At 38.9% G+C, this 23,481-nt stretch overlaps 1 protein-coding gene across 5 annotated transcripts in view; it reads left to right on the plus strand.

Moving 5' to 3' along the window:
• LRP1B (LDL receptor related protein 1B) overlaps positions 1 to 23,481 on the plus strand; it is a 2,071,868-nt gene that overhangs the window by 1,598,470 nt on the left and 449,917 nt on the right. For all 5 annotated transcript variants that reach the window (XM_073647246.1, XM_073647248.1, XM_073647249.1 and 2 more), the window contains exon 42: positions 10,957 to 11,146. In XM_073647246.1, coding sequence (XP_073503347.1) covers positions 10,957 to 11,146 — 190 coding nt within the window. The remainder of the gene's footprint in view (positions 1 to 10,956; positions 11,147 to 23,481) is intronic.

A 23,481-nucleotide genomic window follows, 5' to 3' on the forward strand; every position in this document is an offset into this window, starting at 1 on the left:
GGTCAGTCAAAAGTTGCAGTCATAAAATGGCGGCGCGGCACCTGAGCGGCTCGAGGAACAGCTGAAGATGGCGGCTGGTACATATAATACTAGGGTCAGGGAGCTTAGATTAGTTGCACCACTCCAGCACTGCAATAGAAAAAACACTGGAGTGGTGCTTTACTAATATACCTTGCTGACCAAAACTGCGTAGATTGTCGGATTTTAATGCCTTTTGCATGGTCACTGAAAGATCTGAGCTTCTGTGCTTCATCATGTGACAATTGACATGACAAAGGGGCTGGCCAAGTGGCTCAACTCATTAGCTAAGCCAGCCCTCTCCTCTATCACAGCTCATTCTGAGGCGGAAATGGGGTTAATGAATTTAGCCATTAAAAGAACCTTTCATTATGTCAGTTTTCACATCAGGATAAGTTGGATCCTCTCTGCCTGTGTCGGAACACAGAAGCACAACACCACACAATAGCCAAAGAAATCTGGTGATTTATACAATTTTTTGATTTTTAATTTTAATTTTTTGCCAAACAATAAATACCTTAATCTAGTGTATGACAACCCCGCTAATACCCTCTTTGCCAGGATCATTGGAGTATTTATTTCTGAATTTTTTGGGGATCTTCAGATCAATGTATTGTTATTAGTGATGAGCGAGCACTAAAATGCTCGGGTGCTCGTTGCTCGGGTCGAGCATATTGGAATACTCGAGTGCTCGACCCGAGAAATGAGCCTAATGTAAGTCTATGGGAAACTCGAGGATTTTTCTGGCGGTCCCCACCGGCGGTCTGCAGAAGGTCAAAAATTGCCCAAATCGATGGGAACAGTGCTCAATTAAACGTCAGGCAGGCAGAATATATAGGCAGACAGGCAGGCGGGGTATATAGGAGGGTGCATGAAAAACATACCAGGGCACTTGGAACACACTAGTGCCCTTCTCTTTAAAAAAGCTGGCCGGCAATTCAGCAGCGGTACACACCGGTACCCGACAATTTAGAACAGAAACAATAGAGCATCACACATAGATTAGATAGATAGAAACATGTCAGTCAAATATATAATAAGTACAGTGATAGTGTTGATTACTGTACTTGTCATTTAGTGTTAAAATAAAAGATTTATTAAAAAAAATTGACATGGGGTTCTCCGCAATTTTAGTCTCTAGCAGAGGTTAAGCAGACGGCTGGGGCAGATGTTTGAAGCCTGGGAAGGGGGTAATACCCACGGAGCTTCCCAGGCTACAAATATCAGCCCCCCACTGAATACCTAGCCTTTACTAGCTATTAAAATGTTGGACCCCCCAAAAAAATGACGTGGGGGTCCCCCCCATTTTCATAGCTAGCAAAGGCTAGGCAGACAGCTGGGGGCTGATATTTATAGCCCAGGAAGGATGCCATGAATATTGGCCCCCTCCCAGGCTAGAAACACCAGCCGTCAGCCACCCTAGAAGCGGTGCATCCATAGGATGTGCCAACTCTGTCACTTAGCCTCGCTCTTCCCACTGCCCTGTAGAGGTGGCAGTGGGGTAATAGGGTTGGGGTTGATGTCAGCTTATAATGCCAGCTGACATCAAGCCTAGGTTAGTAATGGAGAGGCGTCTATAAGACACCCCCATTACTAACCCCATAGTCAAAGTTAAAAAAAACACAAACACCCAGAATAAAGTCCTTTAATTGAAATAAAAACACATTCCTTTAATGTTCTAAATTAAACCCTAATTACCGTGTCGCACATTCCAGCTGAAGCCAACGATCTCCTGCAATAAAAATAAAATAATAAACCAACATCATCCTTACCTTTCCATGGTTCCCAGGACGGCTTCAGCTGTGCTACATTGACATGGCAGGCTGGATCACAGCAGAACGCTGCCATCCAGCTTGCCATGCCGCAGACACTGAGAAGCTCCTCAGTGAAGCTCCACAGTGTCTGGCTGTGAAGGCATCCAGATGAGCCTAGTTTATGTCCAATGAACTCAGCTCACCTCATGCACATCACTGACAGCGTGGGAGAATTCTACTGAGCTCACCGCTTGTGCAGTAGAATTCTCCTACACTAGGATGGCATTGAGATGACAGGCTGGATCGCAGCAGAGCGCAACCATCCAGCTTTTCATCCTTCAGAGACACTGCAGAGCGCAAGCATGCTGGGAGGGGGCCAATATTCATGGCACCCTTCCTGGGCTATTAATATCAGCCCCCAGCTGTCTGCCTAGCCTTTGCTAGCTATTAAAATAGGGGGGACCCCACGTCATTTTTATTTGGGTCCCCATTTTAATAGCTAGTCAAGGCTAGGTATTCAGCTGGGGGGCTGATATAAGTAGCCTGGGAAGCTCCGTGGGTATTACCCCCTTCCCAGGCTTCAAACATCTGCCCCAGCTGTCTGCTTAACCTCCGCTAGAGACTAAAATTACGGGGAACCCCACGCCAATTTTTTTTTTTAATAAATCCTTTATTTTAACACTAAAGGACAAGTAGAGTAACCAACACTCTCACTGTACTTATTATATATGTGACTGACATGTTTCTATCTATCTAATCTATGTGTGATGCTCTATTCTTCCTGTTCTAAATTGTCGGGTACCGATGATAAATTGCCGGCCGGCTTTTTTAAAGAGACGGGTGCATGAAAACATTATTATTTTTTTTTTTTAATAAATCTTTTATTTTAACACTAAATGACAAGTACAGTAACCAACACTGTCACTGTACTTATTATATATGTGACTGACATGTTTCTATCTATCTAATCTATGTGTGATGCTCTATTCTTTTTGTTCTAAATTGTGGGGTACCGATGTATGCCACTGATGAATTGCCGGCCGGCTTTTTTAAAGAGATGGGTGCATGAAAACACTATTTATTTATTTTTTAATAAATCCTTTATTTTAACACTAAATAACAAGTACAGTAACTGGGTACCGGTGTATGCCGCTGATAAATTGTTGGCTTTTCATGTTTCACAGTGAGCACTGTTCCCATCGATCTGGGCAATCACTGTTATGCCACAACCACCAAGGCTGTGACATTACAGTGAGTGGCAGACAATCCCTGCATGATTGGTGCTCTAAATAGCACAAAACATGCAGGACAGGGATCCGAGCTCCCGCCCGAGCATTACGCAAGTACTCGGCGAGCTCCGATCATCTCGAGTACTGAGATGCTCGGACGAGTACCAAGCATTGGCGAGCATGTTCGCTCATCACTAATTGTTATATTTAGTCTGATAATATGCCTCCAAAGAGAATGTTCCTAATGAACAAGATGAAAAAATATACAGATAAGGTAAACAATGGTTAAAAAATGGAATAGTATCATAATCAAATTTGAGTTTCAGGATTTTGTCCAATTTGATTATGCAAATATATAGCTTTGTTCCCAAATAAAACCAATTAGGTAGACAGACATTCTTTTCAGATTTAGGAATATGTATGATGCCTTATTTACACAGAATCAAAATCAAAATCTGAACAATATTAGTGTTGAGCGAGCACTAAAATGCTGAGTGCTCGAAGCTCGGGCAGAGCTCACCGTGATACTCGGGTGCTCGACCCGGGCAACGAGCCCAATGTTAGTCTATGGGAGACCCGAGCATTTTTGCGGCGGCACCCCCGTCAGTCTGTAGAAAGCAAAACGATAGTGACAGTGCTCGAATGACATGGGGACAGCATGGGGATCGCCCCAGGAAGCATTTATGACCCCCAGGTCACTGCTGTCAACAACGTGGTCAGAGGTATTAAGCCACTTTTACGGGCTCACAATAAAACGTTCAAAAACGAAACTGAAACTGTTTTCCTGTGAAATATGTTAAGGAACATCCTTTCCAGGGTAAAGACTTGTGTATAAGGTAAAATAAATAACCAAAAACAAAAATACACCTCCACACCTTGGGCTATGTTCACAAGTAGAATTTTTATGCGTTTTTGCACTTTTGTATTACTTTCAACCGTGACAAATGCATTCACCGGGAAATGTCATTTTAACATTTTACAACCTTATCTGGCCATGTGCTGTGTGACATATGCATACAGTGCTGAAAAGACATGGAAACAGCATGGGGAAGACCCCTGGAAGCATCTCTGACACCCAGGTCGCTGCCTAAAAGTGTGCCCATCAGAAGTGATCCTTCCCACATCAGAAGATGCAGACTTGCAACTATCCCCGTGCAAGTCCTTGTCCGAGGGCAGTGATCAATTGTACCTCCCACATTCCTTGCAATGCAGGTGCAAATATGCAGCCAACCACCCACCTGCAGGCTGAAATACTATACTGCTAGCTTGCACTTGAAATGGGGCCTTTTAGTTTGGAAGAGGCCGAAGCTGGCCACTACCTCATGGCTGGGTCAGCGGCGAGGTCTCCATACTCAGTTCCCAGCCGCCAATATTTGTCCCGGGAACCTTCCCCACACTTTTCTTAACCTGGCCTGCTTTAGGGCAGCATTGGCCGAGCCCACCAGACAACCAGAGACTCCTCTGGTGAGCCCTGGCTTCTCCATCAGGGGAGTTGAGAGTGCCAAGGTGAGGAGCATGATGATGATGATAGAAGTTAGCATCTGCTTTGTTTTCTTGGAATGAAAGCGTAAGTGTGCAGCCTGCCACCCACCCACCCCCAGGCTGCAATACCATACTGCTAGCTTGCTTACACTTCAAATGAGGCCTTTTAGGCTTGTGAAGGCAGACTGCGGCCACCATGTCATGGCTGCGTCAGCGGCCAGGTATCCATACTCAGTCTCCAGCCGTCCGGCGGCCGGGTGTCCACACTCAGTCCCCAGCCGCCCCTATTTGTCCCAGTGTGCCTTATACACAAGCGCGCGTACCAAAACATTACCTGTGCCCTCCCCAGTGCATTTAGTGGGAAGAACAGCCTATTCCGCTGTAGTGTGTGCACGCCAACCCCCTGTTCATGGCACATGCGAAGATGCCTCCCGCCCTGCACCTGTCTTTGCAGACTTGCAAAAAGGTGGATTACACCCAAATTTGAACCGTGGAAGAGGGAAACCACAGTTCTAGTTCTCTGGCCTACACCAGAATCTTTTAAACAGATATATTTGTGTCTGAACAGTCAGCGAGACAGTCAAAATGTTTTTTTTTATGGAAAAAAGGCAAAAAGGTGGATAACAGCCAGATTTGAACCGTGGAAGAGGAAAACCACAGTTCTATTTCTCTTGCCTACACCAGAATCTTTTAAACAGATATATTTGTGTCTAAACAGTCAGTGAGACACTCAAACTGTTTTTTTTTTATGGAAAAAAGGCAAAAAGGTGGATTACACCCAGATTTGAACCGTGGAAGAGGAAAACCACAGTTCTAATTTCCTGGTGTATACCAGACTTTTCAAAATAGATATATTTATGGTTGAACAGTCACTGAGACACTCAAACTGTTTTTTTTTATGGAAAAAAGGCAAAAAGGTGGATAACACCCAGATTTGAACCGTGGAAGAGGAAAACCACAGTTCTAATTTCCTGGCGAATACCAGACATTTTTAAATAGATATATTTGTGTCTGAACAGTCAGCGAGACACTCAAACTGTTTTTTTTTTATGTAAAAAAGGCAAAAAGGTGGATTACACCCAGATTTGAACCGTGGAAGAGGAAAACCACAGTTCTAGTTCTCTGGCCTACACCAGAATCTTTTAAACAGATATATTTGTGTCTGAACAGTCAGCGAGACACTCAAACTGTTTTTTTTATGGAAAAAAGGCAAAAGGGTGGATAACACCCAGATTTGAACCTTGGAAGAGGAAAACCACAGTTCTATTTTCCTGGCATATACCAGACTTTTTTAAATAGATATATTTGTGTCTGAACAGTCAGTGAGACACTCAAACAGTTTTTTTAATGGAAAAAAGGCGAAAATGGATAATACAGAGATTTAAACCAGGGAACTGGAAAACCACAGTTCTAGTTATCTGGCCAAAACCAGACTCTTTTAAACAGATATATTTGTGTCTGAACACTCACATACACACTAAATTTTTTTGGTGGGGGGGGGGATACCAAATGGTTAATAAGACGGGTATTTGTACAGTCTGACTGAGGAAAAAAAAAAAAAGAGGATTTAGATGAAATAAAAAGGATTTTTCCTGGCCCCTGAGACCTGGGGCTAAGTCTAGCAATTTGAGCAGCAGCAGCACACAGGACTGTAATGCAGTGTTTGTTGGTATAACCACTGCATCTCCTATACAGCCTGCCTGCCTGATATCTGTGGCATTACAGTGACTGGCTGGCAATCCCTGCATGTTCATTGGCTCTGTAAAGAGCGCCAAACATGCAGGGCGGAGACCCGAGCTCCCGCCCCAGTAACCCAAAAATGCTCGGTGCTCACCGAGCATACCGAGTAGTGAGATGCTCGGGCGAGTACCGAGCAGTGTCGAGCATGCTCGCTCAACACTAAACAATATCAAAGATGTTCCCTCTGTTGTGCATCCTCTTAGTCAATCAGTGAAGAGTAAGGTCCAGTTTCAAAGTATTCAGAAAGTTGGAGCTTACTTCTCCTGATTCTCTTGGTGGCAGTTTGAGGTCTTAGTACAATGGCAAATGCTTTGATAGCACATCTAAATTTGAGGCAAACTGTTCCAGTTAGGTTAAGTGCCAACGTAGCGTTTTTGTAGCGTTTTTGCGGCATTTTTACGGCTGCGAAAATGCTTGTAAAATAGTCTGCCATGCAAAGCAATGTGAATTCGGATGTGCTGTGCACATGATGCGCTAATTTGCGCGCCGAATTCGCATTGCGTTGCAAAACGCAGCATGACTATTTCTACCGCGATTACACTGCAAATTTGCGGCCATTGAGGAACATTGAAACGCAGCAAACCCACAGGTATATGTGGATTTGCTGTGTTTCAATTAAATTCAATGGCCGCGAATTTGCAGCATAATCGCGGTGCGTGTGGTACCCGGGATGAAGAGGAGACTACAACCCCTTCATCTCGGCTACCACGCGGTGAAAAAAGGAAATAAAAAAGTTAAAAATTAACAAAACCTGTATATTCACCTCTCCGGCGGCCCCCGGTCTGCTCCCGGCCACGTTCTCTCTCCTTGGCGTCCCGTGGTGTACTGTCAGGACCTGCGGTGACGTCATTTAGTCACCCGATGGTCACGCGACCGCTGACGTCGGCGGTCAGGTGATGGTTGCGTGACCATCAGCTGACTAAATGACGTCACCGCAGGTCCTGACAGTACACTGCGGGACGCCGAGGCAAGTGGACGCTGCCGGGAGCAGGCTGGAGGAGACCGGAGAGGTGAGTATACAGGTTTTTTTTTATTTTTAACATTTTAATTCTCTTTTTTTTTTACTATAGATGCTGCATTTAAAGCATCAGTTGTTCACACATTATAAATCCATGCCGGTTGCATGGATTTATATAGTGTGACCAACTTGTCAAGCACTTTTCCAAGTGATGCTCAAAATCGCTTGGAAAACTGCTTGAAAAAACGCATGCGAAAACTCATGTAAAAACGCTGAAAAAAATGCTTCTCTCCGGCAGAAAAAACGCATGTAAATCTGCATGCGTTTTTTTCTGCCAGAGAGAGGTAAAAACGCTCTGCATCAAATCTGCATCGTGGGCACATAGCCTTAAGGGTATTTTTTGGTAATAACGGTCTATCTCTGATTAATCACCTCACTGGAGAGGTAAATTCCCTCCAACCATTGTACACTTCTATTGTAAGACAGCTAAGTATTACCATAAAAGCAAAGAAAGTACAATATAATTATAATATTAAAAATTATAATACTACAAATTATTATAAAAGATAGACCAGCATGTGTAATAAATAGTCAATGTTCATGTTAAAAGACAACTTTTTTTTGATCATTCTCTTTTTCTAATACTTTTTATTACCTAAAACTGAGAAAATAGAGTAGACACCGTAGTTTTCTCTGGAATCACAGTATCAAAGGATATACATCATTCATAAGATAAAGTAACATCTGTTTCATCTCTGTGGTGGTACAAGTGGCTTCTTGCTGACTTGGCATGAAAGTATCAGCGGAAGAAAATCTGTCAAAGTCATTTTGTAAGAGAGGTTTAGGAAGTGTCAGGAATAATGAATCTGTACTTCGGAGATACATTCAGGTCTTGGACTTGCTCATTCAGTTATGAACTGTTGAGATGAAGGTCACTTACTTTGTGGATATGCTTTCAGAATAAGTGCTAAGATAACAAATTTGTGTTAAGTCCTGCCCTCCTGTGTCATTATATTAATAAATGTCAGGTGTTTTAGTTGCAAAAAAATACTAAGACCTTTTGAGAAATGTTCTCCTTTGCATTATTAATATCCTGAAATCTGATGCCTTTCATCAAGAACGATTGCTGTTGAATCTTAAGCAAAACGAAGCTGATGAAATTAATTTACTAAATAACTATAATACAATAACTATAAATAGGATACAGAGTTGTGATTGAGTCAATTAAAGCGTACCTATCATTATATCACTTGGAGTGATTCAATACCGTATGTAAACAAATACAATTATGTTAAGTTTTAATTATAAGAGGTAAATTGCTTGTTTCTCATCTAGCAGAATTAAGTTATCCAACCCCTTCCTGCAGACTTTCTATATAGATTGAACAATCATTTCAGTCCACAAAGATCCATCTACAGTGTAACAATATTTTTTTTTGCTATGCACGTCGTAGTGTTCGTGCAAGACTATAAGAAGAGAAGGGAGATATTGCTCATTTCTTTCTGCTCATGTCTGTATGTGCATTAAAGAGGATCTTTCACCTGCAAAAAATATGTAATTTTTCTCTGATGTAAATGTTGCAGTTCTCCTGAATGTTTCAATGTTTATATTTTGTTGCTGCACCTCACTTTTCCTAAGGTGTGGATCCCTCTTCTACGTTTAACAATCTAATCTTTTAGCCAAGTTTTGAAAAACGCATTAATTTACCTATACTTTGTCAGGAGATATTTAATCTATGTGTCAATATGTATTCTTCCTTACATTTAATTTTGGACCAACATATCCCGAGATGAAATGTAAGGAAGAATACATACAAGAACATAGAATAAAAATCTGCTGACAAAGTATCGGGATATTATTTTATTTTTTTCAAAACTGGTCATCTCACAAAATCAAATAGGAATATGTCAAGCCAAGAGAAAAAGTTGATTGGTCTAAGACAATCAATCACATTTGAACAAATAAAAAAAAATAAATATTGTTTTCTGATACTCTTTCTGAAGGTGTCTTTTTAAGGTATGTTCACACTTTATAAATTTTGCCTAGATTTCTGTACAACAATTCCACCCACAATGCGCTTAAAGGGAATCTGTCAGTAGGATCAAACCTCCTAAGCCTTCTCTATGGTCATAGAAAGTTGAACAAAATGATACCATCTGCAATTCAATGTCTTATTCCAGAGTAATCTAAATTTTTCTTAATGTGTAAATGAGCTGTTAAGATCTATGGGCCGGACATAGATCTCACTGAGAATCTGCGTCTAGAGCTTATTTTAAATAAAAGGGAGAGTTACCAGTGACATCATTGACATGTATTGATTGACAATCTACTCTCCTGATCTACAAGTATCATGCAGTTAATGTCCCTTTTCACTTAAAATAAGCACTGGAAGCAGATTCTCGGGGAGATCTATGTTCGGCCCAGAGATCTTAACAGCTCATTTACATATTAAGAAGTACGAGAATTTTTCTGGAATAATTTCTGGATCACAGATATCATAGTATCATTTTATTCAACTTTCTATGACCTTAATGCCCATGTAGAAGGCTTAGGTGGGTTGATTCTCCTAACAGATTCCCTTTCAGTAGGGCTTTTCATGCACAATTAACATATCAACTGATATTCATTACTCATGTGAATTCCTAGGTGAAAAGACACTGATTAGCTTTATATTAAGCTTCGGTAGAGCTAATCCGTGTGTGAATATGCATTTAACTCTAAGGAAAGAATTTGAGTTTTAGCCACAATTTTATAGATATTTTTGAAAATTTGTAACAGATTTTTTTTTATTGCAAATCTTGACATGGCCTTGGGGTGCTTTCACACTGCGATCTGGCACCCGTTTGTTGGTCCTGTTGAAGCTTGCATCCGAATTCACCTGCAAAATGGGATTCTGGCATATGCGCTGACAGGGCTATAAGCTATAATGGTGCCGATAGAGAGAACGTGCGTTCTGTCATGCATCATTTTTGGGCATGTACTCCTACTGGAAATAGGCAGCCAGACGCAGTCTACTATGTCAAAGTGTCCACCTCCATGCCCGAACATGATGCATGACGGAGCACACGTTTGCTGTGTTGGCACCATTATAGTCTATGGCCCCACCTGCGCATACACCCGAATCCCATTTAGTTGAGAGTTCTGAGGTAAGCTCCGACGGGAGCAACAAACGGGTGCCAGAACGCAGTGTGAAAGCACCCTTAGAGAGAGGGGATGAAAGAGAGGGTATCTGATTGCTCCAAGCGAAAAGCCGCTCATACATTACACTGGGACTAATCTCCAACTCAGAAAACATAGGCGAGAAAATAAAAATGTATAAACACAGAAAGAATACATTTTTATCATATTGAAGTAACTGCAAATATTAAAGACATTTCATTATGTCTACTGAACTAATAGTAAAACAATAGAATTTCTGCAAGCTTAAAAATGTAAAAACCTCATTAACGTAAAATAATATATAATATCATAACCCAAGCACAATGTACAATATATACCATCCTAGATGTCTTTCTGTTTTTTTTAGAATTATAACAGGTACAAACCAATATATTTTTATGAACATTAATAATTATAAAATTTGATTCAGAATTTGTTACGGTTGATGCAGCTTACAGTTGACTTGTTCATTTTGAAACTTTAATGTCTCTTTTTTTTAGGATTTTTGGCACAGTTAAGACCAAATGGAGACATTACTAATGAAATATTACAAGGCTTCCTAAGGTTGTCTAACAGCACGAGGTAATCTAATTTTTCTATGGTGTTTACTTGACAGATGTGGGCTCTGTGGAAGGTCTGGCATATCACCGAGCGTGGGATACTCTCTACTGGACAAGCTCTACTACCTCATCCATCACACGCCATACTGTGGACCAGAGTCGGAGAGGGGCCTTCAACAGAGAGGCTGTTATCACCATGTCTGAAGATGACCACCCCCACGTTCTAGCACTTGATGAATGCCAAAAGTATGCAAATTATTTCAGACTTATGTAATTTATGGAATGCAACTTTAGCTTAAGTGCTTGATTCTTTCCTCAAACAGATGTTTCTCCAGATACAGGAGCAATTTAAAGGATATTTACACTTAACCTTTTCCTAGAGAATGCATATTTATAGCAGTTGGCCAATTAACGTATGCCAGAAGTAGAGGAAGGTTGGTAATTTATGTTACGTGATGCCTTGTTGTCTACTGATAACTTGAATCCAAACTTTGAATTGACCTTGTATAATCTGTTCTAATTAAGAGCAAAATGTTTGCCTCAAGTATTAGAAAAATAGTATGAGGCACATTGCTAGAGTTGTTTTATGCTGTTGTTGAGGATTTCCTCATTGTCATTCACCATAATTAATTTCGTTACGTGCATTTAGGCAAGTGAGTCTGAGCTGCTATATCAGACACATCAATAGACAACTACATCAATAAAACATGTCCTCACGTATGATCTCAATGATCTTATATCATTTATTGGACTACACTTCACAAAATTAGATATGCCCAGATGATTAGCTCCATATGTGTACATATATATATATATATATATATATGTATATATATATATATATATATATATATACAGTGCTGGCCAAAAGTATTGGCACCCCTGCAATTCTGTCAGATAATACTCAGTTTCTTCCTGAAAATGATTGCAATCACAAATTCTTTGGTATTATTCTCTTCATTTAATTTGTCTTCAATGAAAAAAACACAAAAAGAATTGTCCTAAAGCCAAATTGGATATAATTCCACACCAAACCTAAAAAAGGGGGTGGACAAAAGTATTGGCACCCTTTGAAAAATCATGTGATGCTTCTCTAATTCGTGTAATTAACAGCACCTGTAACTTACCTGTGGCACCTAACAGGTGTTGGCAATAACTAAATCACACTTGCAGCCAGTTAACATGGATTAAAGTTGACTCAACCTCTGTCCTGTGTCCTTGTGTGTACCACATTGAGCATGGAGAAAAGAAAGAAGACCAAAGAACTGTCTGAGGACTTGAGAAACCAAATTGTGAGAAAGCATGAGCAATCTCAAGGCTACAAGTCCATCTCCAAAGACCTGAATGTTCCTGTGTCTTCCGTGCGCAGTGTCATCAAGAAGTTTAAAGCCCATGGCACTGTGGCTAACCTCCCTAGATGTGGACGGAAAAGAAAAATTGACGAGAGATTTCAACGCAAGATTGTGCGGATGGTGGATAAAGAACCTCGACTAACATCCAAACAAGTTCAAGCTGCCCTGCAGTCCGAGGGTACAACAGTGTCAACCCGTACTATCCGTCGGCATCTGAAAGAAAAGGGACTGTATGGTAGGATACCCAGGAAGACCCCACTTCTTACCCCGAGACATAAAAAAGCCAGGCTGGAGTTTGCCAAAACTTACCTGAGAAAGCCTAAAACGTTTTGGAAGAATGTTCTCTGGTCAAATGAGACAAAAGTAGAGCTTTTTGGGAAAAAGCATCAACATAGAGTGTACAGGAAAAAAAAAGAGGCATTCAAAGAAAAGAACACGGTCCCTACAGTCAAACATGGCGGAGGTTCCCTGATGTTTTGGGGTTGCTTTGCTGCCTCTGGCACTGGACTGCTTGACCGTGTGCATGGCATTATGAAGTCTGAAGACTACCAACAAATTTTGCAGCATAATGTAGGGCGCAGTGTGAGAAAGCTGGGTCTCCCTCAGAGGTCATGGGTCTTCCAGCAGGACAATGACCCAAAACACACTTCCAAAAGCACTATAAAAAGGTTTGAGAGAAAGCACTGGAGACTTCGAAGGTGGCCAGCAATGAGTCCAGACCTGAATCCCATAGAACACCTGTGGAGAGATCTCAAAATGGCAGTTTGGAGAAGGCACCCTTCAAATATCAGGGACCTGGAGCAGTTTGCCAAAGAAGAATGGTCTACAATTCCAGCAGGGCATTGTAAGAAACTCATTGATGGTTACCGGAAGCGGTTGTTCGCAGTTATTTTGGCTAGAGGTTGTGCAACCAAGTATTAGGCTGAGGGTGCCAATACTTTTGTCTGGCCCATTTTTGGAGTTTTGTGTGAAATGATCAATGATTCGATTTTTGCTTCATTCTCTTTTGTGTTTTTTCCTTGCAAGCAAATTAAATGAAGAGAATAATACCAAAGAATTTGTGATTGCAATCATTTTCAGGAAGAAACTGATTATTATCTGACAGAATTGCAGGGGTGCCAATACTTTTGGCCAGCACTGTATATATAAATCTGTGTGTGGTAGCCCGTTGAATACAAAACCACATTTTTTATCTGATTTGATTGAAATTTTGCATAGCCCGTCTTTAACATCAGACTAAAAATACTGTGAACATTAAAACTTGAACCCACCCCCCCCACACACACACACACACACACTTCATTAGATTTGGCCCCCTGAATTTAGGCTCTATAGAAATAAATGAGAAAATGGCTGTCTGTGTATTGAATGCAAGACCACAGTTTTTGCCGAAAAGGTCTTCAAGAATTAAAGCGACAGTGCCCAATAAGTCGCTCTTAAATTAGCAGCAACCATATTGTCGCTAAGGTGAGGTCACTCTAATGTCTGTAATTATAGAAACGGCTGTTGCAGAAGTAACTGGGGCCTTACTTATGAAAATTGCCTCACAGTAAGATTGTTGTGGTTGCCTACAGGAACCAGAGTGCAGCTTTCAGCATTGAAGCTACTGAGGTAAAGTGAAAGGTGAGCTTTGATTGATTGCTATATACAACTAGTACAGTCTGACTGTCAGGCAGTTTTCATAACTGTGATTTGAGATCCTTCAGGACACACATTTTCTGCTTTTTGTATATGGTGTAGGGTGGCTAAAGGTCGCATAGTTGATGGAAGGTATGTGTCACAGAGATGGCTGTCCTCTGTGATGTAACCCGGAGTGTTGCTCTAGTGCACGTAAGCACTAAGAGGATCATTTGGTGCACCTGGGACCGGGTTATGGGTAGCTTGGAGAGTTGGATGGGTCCAGCTACCCACAGACCTCACCTCTGGGTGTGGTTAACAACCTTCAAAATGGATGCCATTGTTTTTCACATGGTCTGTGTGTTTGGAGGGAGAAGGCCTACTGTGTATGGTTGTCTCCCGACCGAGCCAGGATACTGGACACTACCCTTCCTGTGTGCCACACAGGCTTGGCTGAACGGAGACCTGCTAAGGACACTTTACTTTGTTTGCCTAAACTAAAGTCTGTTTGCTTTTCCTTTTGGCTTCTTGGTTTATGAAGCAATAAACCAACATGAATTTTGTTAAAGGAACATGCTTCCTGTTTTTCTCTCTTCGCACCCAAGTGAGTAAAACCCCTACAATAGATTCATTTATTAGATCTCTTATCAGTGTGAGGTGATTATTAAAGGGATTCTGTCACCCCCCTTGGCGATATCAAACCTCTACTATGGCCATACAGGTGATAGAAAAGTAAATCTATACTTACCTGTATGGCCCATAGCAGAGGTCTGATTGCAGAGTAATCTGGTTTTATAAAGTCTGTTTACCAGAGGCTTGGCGTCCGGGGGACACCAAGGAAACCCCTCCTATCTACAAGAATATAAATATAATAATACTGCCCCTATGTACAAGAATATAACTACTATAATATCCCCCCAACGTACAAGAATATAACTACTATAATACTGCCCCTATGTACAAGAATATAACTACTATAATACTGCCCCTATGTACAAGAATATAACTACTATAATACTGCCCCTATGTACAAGAATATAACTACTATAATACTGCTCCCTATGTACAAGAATATAACTACTATAATACTGCCCTATGTATAAGAATATAACTACTATAATACTGCCCCCTATGAACAAGAATATAACTACTATAATACTGCTCCTATGTACAAGAATATAACTACTATAATACTGCCCCTTATGTACAAGAATATAACTACTATAATACTGCCGTTATGTACAAGAATATAACTACTATAATACTGCCCCTATGTACAAGAATATAACTACTATAATACTGCCCCCTATGTACAGGAATATAACTACTATAATACTGCCCCTATGTACAAGAATATAACTACTATAATACTGCTCCTATGTACAAGAATATAACTACTATAATATCCCCCTCACGTACAAGAATATAACTACTATAATACTTCCCCTATGTACAAGAATATAACTACTATAATACTGCCCCTATGTACAAGAATATAACTATTATAATATTGCTCCTATGTACAAGAATATAACTACTATAATACTGCCCCCTATGTACAAGAATATAACTACTATAATACTGCCCCTATGTACAAGAATATATCTACTATAATACTGTCCCCTATGTACAAGAATATAACTACTATAATACTGCCCCTATATACAAGAATATAACTACTATAATACTGCTCCTATATACAAGAATATAGCTACTATAATACTGCTCCTATGTACAAGAATATAGCTACTATAATACTGCCCCTATGTACAAGATTATAACTACTATAATACAGCCCCTATATACAAGAATATAACTACTATAATACTGCCCCTATATACAAGAATATAACTACTATAATACTGGCCCTATATACAAGTATATAACTACTATAATACTGCTCCTATGTACAAGAATATAACTACTATAATACTGCTTCTATGTACAAGAATATAACTACTATAATACTGCCTCATATGTACGAGAATATAACTACTATAATACTGCCCCCTATATACAAGAATATAACTACTATAATACTGCTCCTATGTACAAGAATATAACTACTATAATACTGCCCCTATGTACAAGAATATAACTGCTGTAATACATCTATTAAAAACAAAAAAGCATATTTGTCCTACAAATATAAATGGAGTTGCTGACACAACATAACCATATACATCATATAATTCGGTCCAGATCTGATATATGCACAGAAGACCAAATTGATTCAGCAAGCACAAAACTTTATTAGTATAAAATATACAAACACATTAACAGCTAAAATGCACCTCCGTACTTTGAGGGACCAAAGTTTGCATACGGGTGTAAGAGTGTATGTGTACCTATTACAAGTATACTACAACTACACAATAGTGCTGTAATGTAGCCAATGAGTTGTATGTTAAGCCATAATAGTACAGATGCAGTGATCAAAAATAAAAGAAATGGTAACATACCTCAGCACCACTATTGTGCAGGCACCAGAATTATGCAAGGTCCCTCATGCCCTAATAATACATCTTTGTACAAAATATGCAGTGGGTACGGAAAGTATTCAGACCCCTTTAAATGTTTCACTCTTTGTTTCATTGCAGCCATTTGGTAAATTCTAAAAAGTTCATTTTTTTTCTCATTAAAGTACACTCTGCACCCCATCTTGACTGAAAAAAAAATAGAAATGTAGACATTTTTGCAAATTTATTAAAAAAGAAAAACAGAAATATCACATGGTAATAAGTATTAAGACCCTTTGCTCAGACACTCATATTTAAGTCACATGCTGTTCATTTCCTTGCGATCCTCCTTGAGATGGTTCTACACCTTCATTGGAGTCCAGCTGTGTTTAATTAAACTGATAGGACTTGATTTTGAAAGACACACACCTGTCTATATAAGACCTCATAGCTCACACTGCATGTCAGACCAAATGAGAATCATGAGCTCAAAGGAACTGCCCAAGGGGCTCAGAGACATAATTGTGGCAAAGCACAGATCTCGCCAAGGTTACAAAAGAATTTCTGCATTACTCAAGGTTCCTAAGAACACAGTGGCCTCCATAATCCTTAAATGGAAGAAGTTTGGGATCACCAGAAGTCTTCCTAGACTTGGCCGTCCAGCCAAACTGAGCAATCGTGCTAGAAGAGCCTTGGTGAGAGAGGTAAAGAAGAACCCCAAGATCACTGTGGCTGAGCTCCAGAGATGCAGTAGGGAGATGGGAGAAAGTTCCACAAAGTCAACTATCACTGCAGCCCTCCACCAGTCGGGCCTTTATGGCAGAGTGGCCCAACGGAAGCCTCTCCTAAGTGCAAGACATATGAAAGCCCGCATAGAGTTTGCTCAAAAACACATGAAGGACTCCCTGACTATGAGAAATAAGATTTTCTGGTCTGATGAGACGAAAATAGAAGTTTTGGTGATAATTCTAAGTGGTATGTGTGGAGAAAATCAGGCACTGCTCATCACTTGCCCAATACAATCCCAACAGGGAAACATGGTGGTGGCAGCATCATGCTATGGGGGTGTTTTTCAGCTGCAGGGACAGGACAAATGGTTTCAATTGAAGGAAACATGAATGCGGCCAAGTACAGAGATATCCTGGATGAAAATCTCTTCCAGAGTGCTCTGGACCTCAGACTTGGCCGAAGGTTCACCTTCTAACATGAGAATGACCCTAAGCACACAGCTAAAATAACAAAGGAGTGGCTTCAGAACAACTCTGTGACCATTCTTGACTGGCACATCCAGAGCCCTGACCTAAACACAATTGAGCATCTCTGGAGAGACCTGAAAATGGCTGTCCACCAACGTTCACCATCCAACCTGACGGAACTGGAGAGGATCTGCAAGGAAGAATGGCAGAGGATCCCCAAATCCAGGTGTGAAAAACTTGTTGCATCATTTCCAAGAAGACTCATGGCTGTACTAGCTCAAAAGTGTGCTTCTACTCAATACTGAGCAAAGGGTCTGAATACTTATGACCATGTTATATTTCAGTTTTTCTTTTTTAACAAATTTGCACAAATTTCTACCTTTCTGTTTTTTTCAGTCAAGATGGGGTGCAGAGTGTACTTTAATGAGAAAAAAAATGAACTTTTTAGAATTTACCAAATGGCTGCAATGAAACAAAGAGTGAAAAATCTAAAGAGGTCTGAATACTTTCCGTACCCACTGTAACTATAATAATACTGTCTCCTATGTAAAAGAATATAACTACAATAATACTGCTCCTATGTACAAGAATATAAAAACTATAATACTGCCCCCTATATACAAGAATATAACTGCTATAATACTGCCCCCTATATACAAGAATATAACTACTATAATACAGTCCCCTATGTTCAAGAATATAACTACTATAATATTTCCCCCTATGTATAAGAATATAACTACTATAATACTGCTCCTATGTACTAGAATATAACTACCATAATACTGCTCCTATGTACAAGAATATAACTACTATAATACTGCTCCTATGTACAAGAATATAACTACTATAATACTGCTCCTATGTACAAGAATATAACTACTATAATACTGCCCTTATGTACAAGAATATAACTGCTATAATATAGCCCCTGTGTACAAGAATATAACTACTACAATACATCTATGTACAAGAATCTAACTACTATAATACTGCCCCCTATGTTCAAGAATATAACTACTATAATACTGCCCTTATGTACAGGAATATAACTACTATAATACTTCCCTTATGTATAAGATTATAACTACAATAATATAGGCCCTGTGTACAAGAATATAACTACTACAATACATCTATGTACAAGAATATAACTGCTAAAATACTGCCCCCTATATACAAGAATAGAACTACTATAATACTGCTTCTATATGCAACAATATAGCTACTATAATACTGGCCTTATTTACAACAATATATCTACTAAAATACTGCTCCTATGTACAACAGTATAACTACTATAATACTGCCCCTATGTATAAGAATATAACTGCTATAATACTGCCCCTATATACAAGAATTTAACTACTATAATACTACTCCTATGTACAAGAATATAAGTACTGTAATACTGGCCCTATGTACAAGAATATATCTACTATAATACTGCTCCTATGTACAAGAATATAACTACTATATTACTGCTCCCTATGTACCAGAATATAAGTACTATAATGCTGCTCCTATATACAAGAATATATCTACTATAATACTGCTCCTATGTACAACAATATGACTACTATAATACTGCTCCTATGTACCAGAATATAAGTACTATAATACTGCTCCTATATACAAGAATATAACTACTATAATACTACCCCCTATGTACAAGAATATAACTACTATATTACTGCTCCCTATGTACAAGAATATAAGTATTATAATACTGCTCCTATATGCAAGAATATATCTACTATAATACTGCTCCTATGTACAAGAATATAACTTTTATAATACTGGCCCTATGTACAAGAATATAACTACTATAATACTGCCCCCTATGTACAAGAATATACATACTATAATACTACCTCCTATGTACAAGAATTTAACTACTATAATATTGGCTCCTATTTACAAGAATATAACTACTATAATGCTGCCCCCTATGTACAAGAGTATAACTAATATAATACTGCTCCTATGTACAAGAATATAACTACTATAATACTGCTGCTATGTACAAGAATATAACTACTATAATACTGCTCCTATGTACAAGAATATAACTACTATAATACTGCTCGTTTGTACAAGAATATAACTAATATATTTCTGCTCCTTTGTACAAGAATATAACTACTATAATACTGTTCCCTATGTACAAGAATATAACTACTATAATACTGCCCCCTATGTACAAGAATATATCTAGTATAATACTGCTCCTATGTACAACAATATAACTACTATAATACTGCCCCTATGTATAAGAATATAACTGCTATAATATTGCTCCTATATACAAGAATTTAACTACTATAATACTACTCCTATGTACAAGAATATAAGTACTATAATACTGCTCCTATATACAAGAATATAACTACTATAATATTACTCCTATATACAAGTATATAACTACTATAATACTGCCCCTATGTACAAGAATATAACTACTATAATACTACCCCCTATGTACAAGAATATAACTACTATAATACAGCCCCTATGTACAAGAATATAACTACTATAATACTGCCCCTATGTACAAGAATATAACTACTATAATACTGCCCCTATGTACAAGAATAAAACTACTATAATACTACCCCCTTTGTACAAGAATATAACTACTATAATACAGCCCCTATGTACAAGAATATAACTACTATAATACTGCCCCTATGTACAAGAATATAACTACTATAATACTGCCCCTATGTACAAGAATATAACTACTATAATACTGCCCCTTATGTACCAGAATATAACTACTATAATATTAACCCCTATGTACAAGAATATAGCTATTATAATACAGCCCCTATGTACAAGAATATAACTACTATAATACTGCCCCTATGTACAAGAATATAACTACTATAATACTGCCCCTATGTACAAGAATATAACTACTATAATACTGCCCCCTACGTACAAGAATATAACTACTATAATACTGCCCCTATGTACAAGAATATAACTACTATAATACTGCCCCCTATGTACCAGAATATAACTACTATAATATTACCCCCAATGTACAAGAATATAACTTCTATAATACAGCCCCTATGTACAAGAATATAACTACTATAATACTGCCCCTATGTACAAGAATATAACTACTATAATACAGCTCCCTAAGTACAAGAATATAACTACTATAATACTGCCCCCTATGTACAAGAATATAACTACTATAATACTGCTCCTATGTACAAGAATATAACTACTTTAATATTGCCCCTATGTACAAGATTATAACTACTATAATACTGCCCCTATGTACAAGAATATAACTACTATAATACTGCCCCTATGTGCAAGAATATATCTACTATAATACTGCCCCCTATGTACAAGAATATAAGAACTATAATACTTCCCCTATGTAGAAGAATATAACTACTATAATACTGCTCCTATGTTCAAGAATATAACTACTATAATATTGCCCCTGTGTACAAGATTCTAGCTACTATAATACTGCTCCTATGTACAAGAATATAACTACTATAATACTGCCCCTATGTACAAGAATATAACTACTATAATACTGATCATAAGTACAAGATTATATCTAATATAATACTGCCCCTATGTACAAGAATATAACTACTATAATACTGCCCCCTATGTACAAGAATATAACTACTATAATACTGCCCCCTATGTACAAGAATATAACTACTATAATACTGCCCCTATGTACAAGAATATAACTACTATAATACTGCCCCCTATGTACAAGATTATAACTACTATAATACTGCCCCTATGTACAAGAATATAACTACTATAATACTGCCCCCTATGTACAAGAATATAACTACTATAATACTGCCCCTATGTACAAGAATATACAGTGCTGGCCAAAAGTATTGGCACCCCTGCAATTCTGTCAGATAATACTCAGTTTCTTCCTGAAAATGATTGCAATTACAAATTCTTTGGTATTATTCTCTTCATTTAATTTGCTTGCAAGGAAAAAACACAAAAGAGAATGAAGCAAAAATCAAATCATTGATCATTTCACACAAAACTCCAAAAAAGGGCCAGACAAAAGTATTGGCACCCTCAGCCTAATACTTGGTTGCACAACCTTTAACCAAAATAACTGTGAACAACCACTTCCGGTAACCAATCAATGAGTTTCTTACAATGCTCTGCTGGAATTGTAGACCATTCTTCTTTGGCAAACTGCTCCAGGTCCCTGATATTTGAAGGGTGCCTTCTCCAAACTGCCATTTTGAGATTTCTCCACAGGTGTTCTATGGGATTCAGGTCTGGACTCATTGCTGGCCACCTTAGAAGTCTCCAGTGCTTTCTCTCAAACCATTTTATAGTGCTTTTGGAAGTGTGTTTTGGGTCATTGTCCTGCTGGAAGACCCATGACCTCTGAGGGAGACCCAGGTTTCTCACACTGGACCCTACATTATTCTGCAAAATTTGTTGGTAGTCTTCAGACTTCATAATGCCATGCACACGGGCAAGCAGTCCAGTGCCAGAGGCAGCAAAGCAACCCCAAAACATCAGGGAACCTCCGCCATGTTTGACTGTAGGGACCGTGTTCTTTTCTTTGAATGCCTCTTTTTTTTCCTGTACACTCTATGTTGATGCTTTTTCCCAAAAAGCTCTACTTTTGTCTCATCTGACCACAGAACATTCTTCCAAAACGTTTTAGGCTTTCTCAGGTAAGTTTTGGTAAACTCCAGCCTGGCTTTTTTATGTCTCGAGGTAAGAAGTGAGGTCTTCCTGGGTATCCTACCATACAGTCCCTTTTCATTCAGACGCCGACGGATAATACGGGTTGACACTGTTGTACCCTCGGACTGCAGGGCAGCTTGAACTTGTTTGGATGTTAGTCGAGGTTCTTTATCCACCATCCGCACAATCTTGCGTTGAAATCTCTCGTCAATTTTTCTTTTCCGTCCACATCTAGGGAGGTTAGCCACAGTGCCATGGGCTTTAAACTTCTTGATGACACTGCGCACGAAAGACACAGGAACATTCAGGTCTTTGAAGATTGACTTGTAGCCTTGAGATTGCTTATGCTTCCTCACAATTTGGTTTCTCAAGTCCTCAGACAGTTCTTTGGTCTTCTTTCTTTTCTCCATGCTCAATGTGGTACACACAAGGACACAGGACAGAGGTTGAGTCAACTTTAATCCATGTTAACTGGCTGCAAGTGTGATTTAGTTATTGCCAACACCTGTTAGTTGCCACAGGTAAGTTACAGGTGCTGTTAATTACACAAATTAGAGAAGCATCACATGATTTTTCAAAGGGTGCCAATACTTTTGTCCACCCCCTTTTTTAGGTTTGGTGTGGAATTATATCCAATTTGGCTTTAGGACAATTCAATTTGTGTTTTTTCATTGAAGACAAATTAAATGAAGATAATAATACCAAAGAATTTGTGATGGCAATCATTTTCAGGAAGAAACTGAGTATTATCTGACAGAATTGCAGGGGTGCCAATACTTTTGGCCAGCACTGTAACTGCTATAATACTGCCCCCTATGTACAAGAATATAACTGCTATAATAATGCCCCTATGTACAAGAATATAACTACTATAATACTGCCCCCTATGTACAAGAATATAACTACTATAATACTGCCCCTATGTACAAGAATATAACTACTATAATACTCCCCCCTATGTACAAGAATATAACTACTATAATACTGCCCCCTATGTACAAGAATATAACTACTATAATACTGCCCCTATGTAGAAGAATATGACTACTATAATACTGCTCCTATGTACAAGAATATAACTACTATAATATTGCCCCTATGTACAAGATTATAGCTACTATAATACTGCTCCTATGTACAAGAATATAACTACTATAATACTGATCATAAGTACAAGCATATAACTACTATAATACTGCCCCTATGTACAAGAATACAACTTCTATAATACTGATCATAAG

This window comes from Phyllobates terribilis, unplaced genomic scaffold (assembly GCF_046119375.1).
Source record: "Phyllobates terribilis strain yellow unplaced genomic scaffold, ASM4611937v1 Scaffold_9__5_contigs__length_417890890, whole genome shotgun sequence".
NCBI classification, from domain to species: domain Eukaryota; kingdom Metazoa; phylum Chordata; class Amphibia; order Anura; family Dendrobatidae; genus Phyllobates; species Phyllobates terribilis.